Below are 13,877 nucleotides of genomic sequence, written 5' to 3'. Positions count from 1 at the left end.
CCCTGGTGACTAATTTGATGAAAGAAATTGCATTAAAAAAATAATTTTCTTTCATCTTTGTACTTAAAACAACAACCTAAAATATGAATAAAAAAGGACACATATTATTCACATACAGATTACACATATCGACTAAAATCAAAACCTGTTTTAAATGTCAAAAGAATCTGAAACAAAACTTAAAACCAAATGAAACTGATGTGCGTTTTCAGGTTTAGTCTCTGATTTGACAGAAACATTTGCAGAAAGTGTAACCACCTTACTTACAGACTTACCCCGTAAACGTTCTTATCATATGCAAATCTTCATGTTGGTGAAAGGGTCTAACATAAAAAGAGGGGCAACAATTACAGATTGGGATTATTTTATAGATAGTTAAAAATACATATGACATTTTAAATAAGGGATCAAATTTATTCTCACTGTCTTGAAAAAAAAAGAAAAAAGAAATAGAATAAATATTAATAGTGAGATTATCTTCACTTTAGTTATGGTGTCTCTAAGACTGTGTAAAACTACCAAACATCTTGATGGAGGTTTATGAAAGTTTTTATGTATAATGTGCTCTGCAAGGTGGAGGAGGGGTTTTTTGGCTTTTGTCTGAGTCTGTCTTATGTCAGCTTCCTCTTCAGTGGTAATACATGCTTTTATCGGTGCTGCTGGAGGTAGAGGTGTTTTTCACTGAGCATATTTCTGTGATCTAAAATATCAACGACTTCTGCTTTGGTATGTTTTTATTTCATGCCTATCTTTTTTTTTTAATGTATTTACTGTTTTATCATTGTATACTAGTTAGTTTTGATTCCTCTTGCAGTTCATTATTATAGAATTTTTGTTCACCTTTCTTTACACACATCACATTATGGATTAAATTGCACTTTCTCCTCTCTGGACAAATAAATGTGGTTATCAATTTACAAAATGAGCACAAATTGACTTTTGAGGATGAACACTTGCTTTAATTTGTATTATTTGCTTATTTCTTTTTCAGTTTGTAGACACACCTTTAGTTCACAGTAACAGACCACGGCGTGTTAAAATGCGCTGTGGTTTGAAGTGTGATAGTTTGTTACAATATATATTTTTTAGCATTCAAGAAGTTGCTGACATTTTCTCAAACATGAGGGTTTAATGGATGTGATACTACTCTTTGGATCCTTTATTTTAACAAAAGAATGATTATTTTTTCATGATATACCATTGAGTCACAGAGAATTAAAATTCAGATTAATGTTTAGAGCCTTCTGGCTCTTAATTTTTTGAAAACTGAATTTAAATGTGCTTCCTCTTGAATGTGCACATTAATTTGTCCTCCCAAAATTTTAACACTAGATTTTTTTAAAAAAAATGAATGTAAAACAAATTAAAGGGACAAAAAACCCATAAAGAATAAATTAACATTTCAGATGCCTGAAAACTTTACAGAGCAAAATATTATGGATCCTGTGATGGTATGATGGTGTGTGTGTGTTGATGATTTCTTTTTGGTTTTGAGATGGGATTTATGTACAGGCTTTCTAGCCTTTTGTTACTTAAGTAATTTTGTATTCTCTGTGCTGATGAGTTTTTTTAAAATCTACATTCTTAGTTCCTTGCTTAGATTTAAGTTGCCGAAAGGTTTGTTAGTTCCCTTTTGTGAACCCATTCTGTTCCTTCAGTCATGTCTCTGTATTTGTTGTTTTGTCTTTCTGTGTCAAGTTTGTACATCAGAAACATTTTCTTGTTTTCCCGATCAGTGTCAGCACTCCTCCCGCCTGTTACCTCTCCCTTCATTAGCCTGTGTGTGTAAATATTGTTTCGGTCTCCCTTTGTCATTTGTTGTGTTGTCCCACATGGTTGTGTGCTCCTTGCTGCGTGGTTTCCTAGGAGGTTCCTAATGTCATGTGCCATTCTCTGCAAGTGTTTTGTAATACTAACAGTATTAAAATTGATGTTTGTGCTTATCTCCTGCTTCTTGAGTTTACAATCTGGCTTCCACACATTCAAATGTGATATATGCAGGTTCTGTGGTTTTCCATGCTGTCCTTATGGTTTGTAGTTGGTATTAGTTCTTTACCTGGAAAACATTTGGAAAGTGTTTCTAACGTTCTCTGAAATGCACTGGATGTCTAATAGAGCAGTTTTGTCTTGATACAATAAATCTGATAGTTGAGATTTTAAAAAAACCTAAATGTTCTGTGTTTTGTCTTGTCTTCCTCTCGTCACCTCCACCTGTTTGCAGCAGATGGCAGCCACTACCTAAGCCCGGTTCTGCCAGAAGCTTCATCGTGTTAGATTGTCTGATTCTTCTGGGTTCTTTATATTATTGTAGGGTCTTTACCTTACAATTTAAAGTGCCTTAATAGGAACCATTGTTGTAAATTTGGCAGTGTATAAATAAAATTACTGTGAAAATTTTGTTGAATTCATTAAGCTAAATACAGAAAAATAGTACATTATTTTTTGCATTTAGTTTGTGTCACCAAAAACAACCAAGCAAAAGCACTGCAGATGTATAGTTTGATGGCACCACCATGTGGTTGAAAAACATTTGACACGTCAGATGATCAAACCAAATTAATGTCCTTTTCTCTGTCTGTCCACAGATGATGGAAGATGAAAAGATTACAGGGACAGGGGACAACATCTCTTATGAGGGGAGTGATATATATGACCTAACTCAGGTTGTACCACAAAATAAAAGAAGAGGAAGATTGAATACAAAACAGTTAAAATAAATTAATAAATTAAAAAATAAACCAATAGTATGACTGAAATGCTTGACACTGCCTCATGTTGATTGGTACAAATAATTCAGTTCATCAAAAATAAAATTATAAACCTTACAAAGCGAAGTGTTATGTATCCAGTTTCTGTGGTATCTCACTCTGTTCTCACAGTTAAAATGTTATCTATTAAAAAACACTGTGTTCTTTACCTGGAAAAAGTTTACTACTTTAGTTGGAAGGCACTAAATAGATAATGCAGCAGCTTTACTTTTTTTTTATTTTTATAAAGCCCTTAGCTCACATGCAACCTTTTTATAATGTAAATGTTTTTAAAAAAGGCCTGAAGGAAAACATCATTTTTGCTTTTCAACAAAAGCAAACAATCTTCAAAACACAGTACTTAGACTGATGACTGATTGACCATGTGGTTCAAAGACACTTCACAAGCCAGATAATTAAATCTAAGTGAAAACCAAACTAACGGCCTTTTCTCTGTTTGTCCACAGATGATGGAAGATGGAAAGATTACAGTGACAGGGGAGGACCTTGACTGGTCTGATTTATTTGAAAACGTTTCATACTGGAACAGCTCTTATGAAGGGGGTGATATTTATGACCTGACTAAGGTTGTGAACTTTGAAGCTGTGTTCATACCAGTTCTGTACTCTGTGGTGTTTGTTGTTGGTCTGCTTGGGAATGGCGTGCTGTTGGGAATACTGGCTCGGAGTAGGAAGACCTGGAGCGTAACAGATATTTTCATCCTCCATCTGGGAGTGGCAGATATCCTGATGCTGGTGACGCTGCCCATATGGGCAGTACAGTATGCCCAAAGTGATGGATGGACATTTGGTACTCCCCTTTGCAAGATCATTGGAAGTGTTTTTACAGTAAGTATTGTCCTGAAGTAAAAATGCAGTGAAAATATCTGTACTTTCAATTAATTTAACAGAGGTTTCAAAGTATGCCTTTCTCATCTCTCGTTTATCTCTTTAGATTAACTTCTACAGTGGGATCCTTCTCCTGGCCTGCATCAGTCTGGACCGCTACCTGTCCATCGTCCATGCTACACAGATGTACTCAAGAAAGAAGCCTTGGGTTGCTCAGACCAGCTGCCTGATGGTGTGGTGCTTTTCCCTGCTTCTCTCTATCATTGACTGGATTTTTTTAGAAGAACTATTTGATGCTAGACAAGGCAGGAGAGAGTGTGTTCCCAATTATTACAAATTTGGTGAGGAGGCTGTATATAATTGGAGGTTGGCATCACGCATGATTTATCTCATAGTGGGTTTTGTGCTTCCTTCAGCCAGCATGATTTTCTGCTACGCCCGTATCCTGGATCAGCTGAGGTATGGTGCCCAGAGCCTTCAAAAGCAGAGAGCTTTTAAAGTTATTGTGGCTGTGGTGGTGGTTTTCTTTATCTGCTGGATGCCATACAACATCATGATTTTGGTGGATACAATAAATTGCTCCAAAAATAATGTGACTTGTTCTGTCACAAAATCTGTGGCAAAAGCTGAAACAGTGACCAAGTGTGTGTGTTTCATTCACTGCTGCCTCAATCCCATCCTGTATGCTTTTGTGGGTGTGAAGTTCCGCCATCAGCTCATGAGCATCCTCAGGTCTCTGGGCTGCAAAGTGGCAAGTGCAAAAATCCAGTCTTTTGTCAGCAACAGGAGAAGCTCCATGTGGTCCGAGTCTGCAGACACCTCCCACTCCCTTGCTATCTGAGAAAGACAAAAACAACAAATCTGATCCAGCTGACCAACTAAGCTGAATGGACATTAAGACAAATACATGAATATCAGAGCATACAGTATGTTTTTGTATATTGTTTTGTTTAATTGCTGAAATGGGCAGTGGTTATTGTGTTGTTTTCTGTAGTTGTACGTGACAAGACAGAAATGATTTTGTCAATCCGCCACTCATACGTTTTTGTTAGCAGCTAAAATTTATTCCTTTTTTCTGATTGCCGGGCAGCATTGTAATAGAAATAAGCCACGAGAGCATGAGAATTATAAGTGTAAAGAGATTTATATGTTTGAGATTAATCTGTTTTCAATAGCTTGTATTTTATACAAATTCTTTGGGTATATTGATTTATGTTTTGTGCAAAATGTTCAAATAAACCATCAGCTAAATGAAATGCATTTGTTTATTTTATTTTTGGATTATTATATACATGGAGTTCTAGCTATTACAATTCCTTTTATTTATCTTATTCCACAACAAAGAAATATGCTTTTAACAAATATATTATATAATAATATTTGACGAGCATCGTCTCATCACATTCTGTCAGCATAGTGTGCCTGTGTCTTTTCTCCTCACATGACACAAGTCTGTCAACAGAGACAACCTCCTGCCGACCGCCAAAGTCCAAAATGAAATGTTTTTCGTCTGGCTTAAGAACCCTGTGTGGCCCATCATATGGTGGACGCACACCTTTTATAAAGACTTGCGTGTGTCAGCTTCCTTTTTATACATACAAAAATATGTAAATGTACTGATCTGAATTATAATATTTCTGACTGTCAAAATTTCCCAGATTCAAATCGAATTGAATCGAATCGTGGATCGAATCGATTCGGGACCTTGTGAATTGGAATCAAATCGATTCTAGAAATCAGTGACGATACCCAGCCCTACTTTTGAGGATGAACACTTGCTTTACTTTGTATTATTTAATCATTTGTTTTTCCAGTTTGTAGACACACCTTTAATTGAAGGTAGCAGACCACTGTGTGTTAAAATCTGCTGTGGTTTGAAGTGTGATAGCTTGCTAGCATTTTTTTTTTCACTCAAGAAGTTGTTGACATTTTCTCAAAGATGAGGGTTTAATGGATGATGATAGACAAGGCAGAAGAGAATGTGTTCGCATCTATTATAAATTTGGTGAGAATGCCGTATATAATTGGAGGTTGGCATCACACATGATTTATCTCATAGTGGGCTTTGCGCTCCCTTCAGTCATCATGATGTTCTCCTACTCCCGCATCCTGAGGTGTGGTTCCCAGAGCCTTCAAAAGCAGAGAGCTTTTAAATTTATTGTGGCTGTGGTGGTGGTTTTCTTTATTTGCTGGACACCGTACAACATCATGATTTTGGTGGAAGCCTTTCATTTTTAGAACAACACAGAAACTTGTTCAGGCACAACATCTCTGGAGAAAATTAAGACAGTGACCACCTGTGTGGGTTTCATTCACTGCTGCCTCAATCCCATCCTGTATGCTTTTGTGGGTGTGAAGTTTTGCTGTTAATTCCTGAGCATCCTCAGGTCTCTTGCCTGCAAGGTGACTAGTGCAAAAATCCAGTCTTTTGTCAGCAACAGATGCACCATTTTTGAATCTGCTGAGACCTCCAACTCCCTTGCTATCTGACAAAGACAAGACCAGGGAAATACATAAACGTCAGAATGTACAGTGTGCTTTTGTATATTGTTGTGTTAGATAACCTGAAATGGGCATTGGTTATTTTGGTATCTTCTGTAGTTGAACATGACAGCTAATAATATTTCTTTTTTCTAATTGCCGGGCAGTATTGTAATAGAAATAAGTCACAACAACATGAGAATCATTAGTTTAAAAAGATTAACATGTTTTCAACAGCTTATATTTCATACTATTTTTTTGTATCTTGATTTATATTTTGTAAAAAATATTAAAATGAAGACTATATAATTTTAAACCATAATAAAGTCTGTTTCCAATATAACAATCCCCACAGCACCAAAATGCCAATCAATGGAACTTTGATGATTATTCACTAAAATCACTAAACTATGAAGGCAAAATTGGAAACGTGTCAAAACTACAAGCAGTTCATCAAACAGTTGAGACCTTCCTTTGATGAGTTTGGTCTCCAAGTTTCAGTTTCCATTTGAAGCCTGGTGACTAATTAGTTTAATTTACTTTATTTTATATAGAAATGGCATAAAATTTGTTTTAAATTTGACTTTGTGCCGGAAACTACAAAAACTTAAAATATGAATACAAGTTACTACAAAAGTTACTGACACACAGAAAACACGTCTAGACTAAAATCGAAAACCTCTTTTCAAGTCAAATTTATTCATATAGCATCTTTCATACAAAAAGAATCCAACATTGTTTACAAAGACAAAAAAATGACATAAAAAGGCAAACATTATATTAAAAAAAATAGGAAGACAATATTTAAATGAAAATGAAGTAAATATTCAATATAAAAGCTTCAGAAAACAAAACAACGTTTAACCCAAATTTTAAAAAGATTCTGCACACCACAGGAAGTTTATTCCTCAACTGAGAAACATAAATACTAAATGCTACCTCACCTGTTTTGGTTCTAGACCTAATAATAATAATAATAATGGATTGGATTTATATAGCGCTTTTCAAGGCACCCAAAGCGCTTTACAATACCACTATTCATTCACTCTCACATTCATACACTGGTGGAGGCAAGCTAAGGATATTAAGTAAGCCTAACAGACCTAAGAGCCTCACAGACTTCAAGTAGATCACCAGTATATTTAGGTCCAGTGCCCTCAATACTTTATAAACCATTAACAGTATTTTACAATCAGTCCCTTTACAGACAGGAAGCCAGTAGAATGATTAAATTTATTTCAATATGATAAATTTTTCCTGGTGTCGGTCCTAGCAACAGGATTTTGGATATACATTGAATTACAGTAATTTTGCTTACAAAAAATAAATGCATAATAAGCATTTTAGTATCTCTTAATTGTAATTCTAATATCCTTAAGATGGAAACGGATTTTGTAATGGTCTTTGTATAACTATTAAAATTTAAATCAGCATCCATAACTATGCTATTTTTTTTTAAATTGATCTGTAGTATTGAATTTCATTTACTTTAATTTTTGGAACCAAAAATGATTATTTCTGTTTTTCAGCATTAAGCTCAGAAAGATTATGGCTCATTCATTTATTTGTTTACCCATTAATTGCAATGGACTAAAATAATAAGGGGACACTGGCATATATTAAAAATGCTATATTTGTTTTTTTGAAAAAAAAAGATTAAAAAATTCAGAAGCACGACTTACAACTAAATTAAACTGATGATTATTTTCAGGTTTAGTCTTTGATTTCACAGGAATATTTACAGAAAGTGTGACTACCTTACTTACATGCTTATTCAGTAATGTTTTTCATCATATACATATTTTCACACTAGTGTAAATGCATTCCATGAAGCTTTCTACACACTGTTCTTGGGCTAATCTGAAGGCCACATGAAGTTTGGAGGTCTATACTGACTGGCTCTGCAGAAGGTTCACAACCCCATACCCAACCGCTGAGCCAACTTTGTGATTTTAGGTTGGCTACTTATTTGTGGCTGTTGTTCCCAAACACATCCACTTTGTTATAATACCACTAACAACTGACTGTGGAATATTTATTAGTGAGGAAATTTCACAACTGTACAAGTTGCACAGGTGGCATCCTATCACAATACCACACTGATATCCACTGAGCTCCTGAGAGCGAGCCATTCTCTCACAAATATTTGTAGAAGCAGTCTGCAGGCCTAGCTGCCTGATTTCGTACACCTGTGACCGTGGAAGTGAGCAGAACAGCTGAATTCAATAAATTAGATGGGTGAGGGAATACTTTTGGCAATATGTCTCTAAAAAAGACAAAAATAACAAATCTTGACTGAGCTTACAAATGAAAATAGACAAACATGAAGTAAAAAAAAACCATCAGAACATACAACATGCATTATTAAAATTAATACAAACAAGTCCATTTTAATACAGTACACTCACAGGACCAAAAAGCCAGGTAAAGAAATCTTACTGACACTGACTTAATGATCATTAAAGTTATACAAGGGCAGCTATCAAAACCGAAAGATAGATTAAGAAAAAACCCCCATCAAACAGTTGCTACTTTACTTTGATTGGCACTACTGGTTCCTAGGTTTCAGTTTCCATTTGACACCAGTTGAGTAATTTGTTAACTTTTCTTTATTTGACAGGGTTATGAAATGTGTAAATCTAAAGTGGAACCGCAACTTGCACACAGATTCCATAAAAGTTTATATCATATATTTATCTTCACATTATTAACAAAAATGGAAGGTCAACAAGGAGAAAGAAAATTGTAGTTTTACAGCAAATTTATAAATGGGTTCAGTTATCTCTGCTGTAGTTAATTCCAGACATCTTAAACACACAATTTAAATATATGAAGTGCAGTTACATTTCATATATTTGGATTATTTTATAGCTCTGTAAAAATGTAAGCTACATTTTTAAATGAGGCCTGAAACCTAATTCTCAGCGTCTTGGAAAAAAGAGTAAATTAAAAAGTAAAGCTGAAATTTTAAAGTTATTGTTATATTTTTTCACAAAAATACTGTTTCAAAACAACATGAACAATTTTCTATAATAAAAACCCCATCAAACCTCTTACACAGCACAAGGTAGAGGAGGTAATGTTTTGTTTTTGTTTTTAGTGTTTGTGCAAGCTTCCTCTTTAACTGCTTTACATGCTTTTATCGGATGCTTTTTATCAGCACTTCTGGAGGTAGAGCTCTTTTACTGGTCAGATTCTTATGATCTACGATATCAGAGACTTCTTTGGTATGTTTGGTATGTTTTTATGTTATTCCTATATATGTATATATATATATATATATATATATATATATATATATATATATATATATATATATATATATATATATATATATATATATATATATATAATCCTATGCTGGCTATTTCTCATTTTTCTCGAGTATGTCATTATTGTAAAATTTGGGTTAACATCATATTATGTATTTGAAGTACACTGACCACTCTCTTTATACATTAATTAATTATGAGTTTAAGAATTTACTAAATAATCACAAATGAAATTTTGATGCAGAAAGGATGTTTTGTGTTGTTTTCTTTACTGTTTGTTTTTCTGTTTGTATACACACCTTTAGCTCTCAGTGACAAACTACAGTATATTAAACTGTGATGTTGTGAAGGGTGATATTTTCCTGTTACATATTTTTTTTAACATTCAGTAAGTTTATGACATTATGTTTATGACACACTAATGTCTACAGCCTCCTGACTCTTAATTTGTTGTAAAATGTGAATTTACATGCTTCCTCTTTGTTGATGTATTTCAGTTTCTCTTCCCTAAATTTTACCAACATAAATAAAAGAAGAAGAAGATTGAATACAAAACAGTTAAAACAAATTAAGAAATTAAAAAATAAACCAATAGTATGACTGAAATGGTTGACACTGCCTTATGTTGATTGGTACAAGTAATTCAGTTAACAAAAAAAATAAAAATAATAATAAACACTGTGTTCTTTACCTGGAAAATAATAGTAGTGTTTCCAAATACTTGGAAGGCACTGAATATCTAATGCAGCAGTTTAAAAAAAAATGCATGCATTAAAAACAAACAAACAAACAAATAAACAAACAAAAGACTAAATACAGAACACAAAAAACATTATTTTTGCATTTCAACATGAACAATCCAACAATCCATCCAATACTTTACAGACCGGCTGACTGAGCGACCATGTGGTTGAAAGCCACTTCACAAGTCAGAGTCTAAGTGAAAATAAAATTAATGGCCATTCCTCTTTCTGTCCACAGATGATGGAATATAAAAAGTTTACAGGGGAGGACCTTGACTGGTCTGATTTGTATGAAAACTATAACTATTCAGACGGGAACATCTCTTATGAGGGGAGTGATATTTGCAGCCTGACTGAGAATGTGGACTTTGAAGCTGTGTTCATACCAGTTCTGTACTCTGTGGTGTTTGCTGTTGGTCTAACTGGGAACGGATTGCTGTTGAGGATACTGGCTCGGAGTAGGAAGACCTGGAGCGTAACAGATACCTTCATCCTCCATCTGGGAGTGGCAGATATCCTGATGCTGGTGACGCTGCCCATCTGGGCAGTACAGTATGCCAAAAGTGATGGATGGACATTTGGTACTCCCCTTTGCAAGATCGCTGGAAGTGTTTTTACAGTAAGTATTGTGCTGAAGTAAAGATGCAGTGAAAATATCTGTACTTTCAATTAATTTAGCAGAGGTGTCTTGTCTCTCATTGATTTCTTTAGATTAACTTCTACAGTGGGATCCTTCTCCTGGCCTGCATCAGTCTGGACCGCTACCTGTCCATCGTCCATGCTACACAGATGTACTCAAGAAAGAAGCCTTGGGTTGTTCAGGCCAGCTGCCTGATGGTGTGGTGCTTTTCCCTGCTTCTCTCTATCACTGACTGGATCTTTTTGGAAGAAATATTTGATGATAGACGAGGCAGGAGAGAGTGTATTCACAACTATAGCAAATTTGGTGAGAATGCAGTATATTATTGGAGGTTGGGATCACGCATGATTTATCTCATAGTGGGTTTTGTGCTTCCTTTCGCCATCATGATGTTCTGCTACTCCTGCATTTTGCATCAGCTGAGGTGTGGTGCCCAGAGCCATCAAAAGCAGAGAGCTTTTAAAGTTATTGTGGCTGTGGTGGTGGTTTTCTTTATCTGCTGGACCCCGTACAACATCACACTGTTAGTGGAAACGTTTAATTTTGATATCAGTAATCAAACTTGTTCAGACACAATATCTCTGGAGAAAGCAAAGACAGTGACCACCTCTCTGGGCTTCTTTCACTGCTGCCTCAATCCCATCCTGTATGCTTTTGTGAGTGAGAAGTTCCGGCGTCGGCTCCTGAGCAGGGAAACAGTGTTCATGTCAGACTTAAATGTTTCAAGTCATCAAACAAATCATAGGTGAATTCTTCCCCCTGACCGTGCTTCCTCTAAAGAACAGTCAGCCAGATTAAGGAGCTCCTCTAAGTATTTCTTCCACAGTCTGGCTATGTCCTCAGTTGAAGGCAGCAGCACCCCACCTTCTCTGGTACAAAGTGTAAAGTTTTAGTTGATGTTACAGAGAATTCTGACTGACTGAAAGCAGTTCTTTAAATAGGAAGGACCCACTGGTGTTATGCGGGGGCCCAGTCGTTTTAAGCTGGGTTTGTTCCTGTTTATATAGGCTGCTTTTGAAAATATCAGGATTTACACCCAGGAATATATATTCTCTTGGAATACTTCTGGAAAGCACCATTAGATGAGGATTTTACTCTCAGGTTTAAAGGCTAAATTCACTTTTACAGACAAATATTTTTTTAATTTGCGCAAAAAATGTTTAAAGTAATGAAATTTTGTTTTAAAAACTTCACATAGTTGACAAAGCAAAAGTCAACCCAATGAATATTCAGCCACCACATCTTTCAAAATTCAAATTTACTACACACACTTTATTTACATTACTTCAAAATGGCATTTTAAAACCAACCAACAAAATTACTGTAAACAATATGGATATTTACTACATTTTGAAATATATGGAATTAATTAATAAGAAAGCAAATCTGTAGTGGATTTAAAGAGATATATTAGACATGCAGAGAGATTCTTTCCAGTCCACACCGCAAGAAAGATGAGGTGTGAGGCTTAAATTACAGGCATTGACACTGCTACTTTTGCTGACTTGACTCTCTGTGGCTCTCCTATACACGTATAATTAATGTATGCATAGGTTTATAATTACTTCCCAGAATTACTTCAGCTTTTTTTGTGTGTGGGATTGCATAATTTCTGTGGCCTATAATGCATGCAGTTTGGAAATGTTGTCTATCGCTGGTGATTTTAAAACCATAATGAAGGCCACCATTACTCTTACTGTTATACAACGTTCTATTATTTTAATGTTTTTATGTTAAACAAGCTGTTTTTCTGAGCTGTATAAAAAATACTTAACAGTTTGGAAAATTCAAAATCTGAGGTGTGTTAGAACATGTTTCTAAAAAGCAATTTTAGACATAAAACACACATTTTTAACAAAACTTAAAAGCAAAAGTAAAATAAAAATGTAAAATGAACACTTAAATGAGTGAACATGTTTGTTGGTGAGTTTATAGGTAGTTAAATCAAAAATTCTACTCCTCAGTAAAAGCTTTTGGCTCTTTTTTGAGGAATTTTATTTCCCAGAGTTTATATTTGTGGTAATAACAATTTTGTTGCTAAATAAATAAAAAGTAAAACCAGAGAAATAACTGTTACAATTGCTGACAAAATAAACGTGTAAAAAACATTTTTTAAAAGAACAAAAAAAATGAGTAAGTTATTGTTTTGGTTAGTTTATTGGTTGTCAGTATAGATGCTGCTCTACAATCTTATTGAGCTGAAGGGAACTTTCCTGTTTACAACATACCATAACTCTACTTATTATAACGACTCCCAATATTTAATGTTTACAGTATAGAGTTCAGTGCAGGAGAGGAGCCTGCAAAGATAAAAAAGCTGCATTATTACATGCATTATTTGCTTATTTCTACCTGCTTTAAGCATTATCTAAACAAAAAAAGCAGCTTTCAAATCACGTTATGAAACCACTGTGTGACTTGTTTGTCTTCTGCTCATGAAGTCTTTACTCAGTACATGTCGACTGACGTGACAGAAGACAGCGCAACATTTTGGTCTATTTCTTCCCTCTTTTTTTCTGTATATATAAAATTTTTATAATGGCCTGTGTAAACCGAGCAGAAGTTAAGTTCACGACCGATTTTGGCAAACAGATGAAGAATGGATGTAAGAATGATAGAGAAAATTTTAAACTCACATCCAGCAGTTTTTGTAAAAACAGCTTACATGCTTTTAACTGGAAACTGAAACCATAAAAATGAAAGGTAGACGCACTGGCTCGGTGACAGAGATCTTACGTAACAGATGGAAACAATGAGATATAATATGACATGTGACTCACTTCTCCAAAACAAATGACATCCACATGATCGACATTCAGAAAAACATGTGGACAATGACACGACTGCTTTTGTTTTCATAATTACGTGAAAGGCAAATATCTGACAATAGCAGGCTGATGACAGCAGTGCTTAGATCATCCCAACCACAGTCAGGATGTCTACACTATAAACATTTCAGTAAAGCAACAGAGAGTAAGGTGGATTAAAGACACTGTCTGCAAACACAGCCAAACAGGGTCAACTAGCCCTGGATTTGTGTTAATCATTTAGTATTTTTGCTAAATGTGCTTACATTTGATCAAGTTGTATACAAAGACTTTCTCTTTGCTCATACCAGATTTGTTACTCATTAAACAAAAGACCTG

At 34.9% G+C, this 13,877-nt stretch overlaps 2 protein-coding genes across 5 annotated transcripts; both read left to right on the top strand.

The window, feature by feature from the left end:
- Positions 1-129: 129 nt before the first annotated feature.
- LOC113032010 (C-X-C chemokine receptor type 3-like) lies at positions 130-4,851 on the top strand. 4 transcript variants are annotated; one of them, XM_026184636.2, is made up of 5 exons: positions 130-726; positions 2,586-2,663; positions 3,215-3,595; positions 3,702-3,827; positions 4,012-4,155. In XM_026184636.2, the coding sequence occupies exons 2-5, from the start codon at positions 2,586-2,588 to the stop codon at positions 4,018-4,020; spliced, it is 594 nt and encodes a 197-aa protein (XP_026040421.1). In that variant the 5' UTR covers positions 130-726; the 3' UTR covers positions 4,021-4,155. The 4 variants fall into 4 exon arrangements, with proteins under 4 accessions (XP_026040421.1, XP_026040419.2, XP_026040420.2 ...); XM_026184634.2 differs by having other exon boundaries at positions 139-726; positions 3,702-4,851; XM_026184635.2 differs by having other exon boundaries at positions 140-726; positions 2,586-2,636; positions 3,702-4,851.
- Positions 4,852-10,329: 5,478 nt separating this feature from the next.
- Positions 10,330-12,509, top strand: LOC113032481 (C-X-C chemokine receptor type 3-like). Its single transcript, XM_026185420.2, has 2 exons — positions 10,330-10,710; positions 10,803-12,509. The coding sequence occupies exons 1-2, from the start codon at positions 10,330-10,332 to the stop codon at positions 11,478-11,480; spliced, it is 1,059 nt and encodes a 352-aa protein (XP_026041205.1). The 3' UTR covers positions 11,481-12,509.
- The last annotated feature ends 1,368 nt before the right edge of the window (positions 12,510-13,877 follow it).

Source organism: Astatotilapia calliptera, chromosome 11 (assembly GCF_964374335.1).
Source record: "Astatotilapia calliptera chromosome 11, fAstCal68.1, whole genome shotgun sequence".
NCBI classification, from domain to species: domain Eukaryota; kingdom Metazoa; phylum Chordata; class Actinopteri; order Cichliformes; family Cichlidae; genus Astatotilapia; species Astatotilapia calliptera.
Note: the sequence above shows the minus strand (reverse complement) of the source record. Positions and strands in the feature narration are given on the sequence as shown.

Excerpts from the sequence above, each read along its gene's own strand:
- LOC113032010 (XM_026184634.2), top strand. The coding sequence starts at position 2,586 with ATGATGGAAGATGAAAAGATTACAGGGACAGGGGACAACATCTCTTAT. Across the intron at positions 2,664-3,214 it reads ATATATATGACCTAACTCAG|ATGATGGAAGATGGAAAGAT; the intron begins GTTGTACCACAA and ends GTTTGTCCACAG. Across the intron at positions 3,596-3,701 it reads TCATTGGAAGTGTTTTTACA|ATTAACTTCTACAGTGGGAT; the intron begins GTAAGTATTGTC and ends TTATCTCTTTAG.
- LOC113032481 (XM_026185420.2), top strand. The coding sequence starts at position 10,330 with ATGATGGAATATAAAAAGTTTACAGGGGAGGACCTTGACTGGTCTGAT. Across the intron at positions 10,711-10,802 it reads TCGCTGGAAGTGTTTTTACA|ATTAACTTCTACAGTGGGAT; the intron begins GTAAGTATTGTG and ends TGATTTCTTTAG.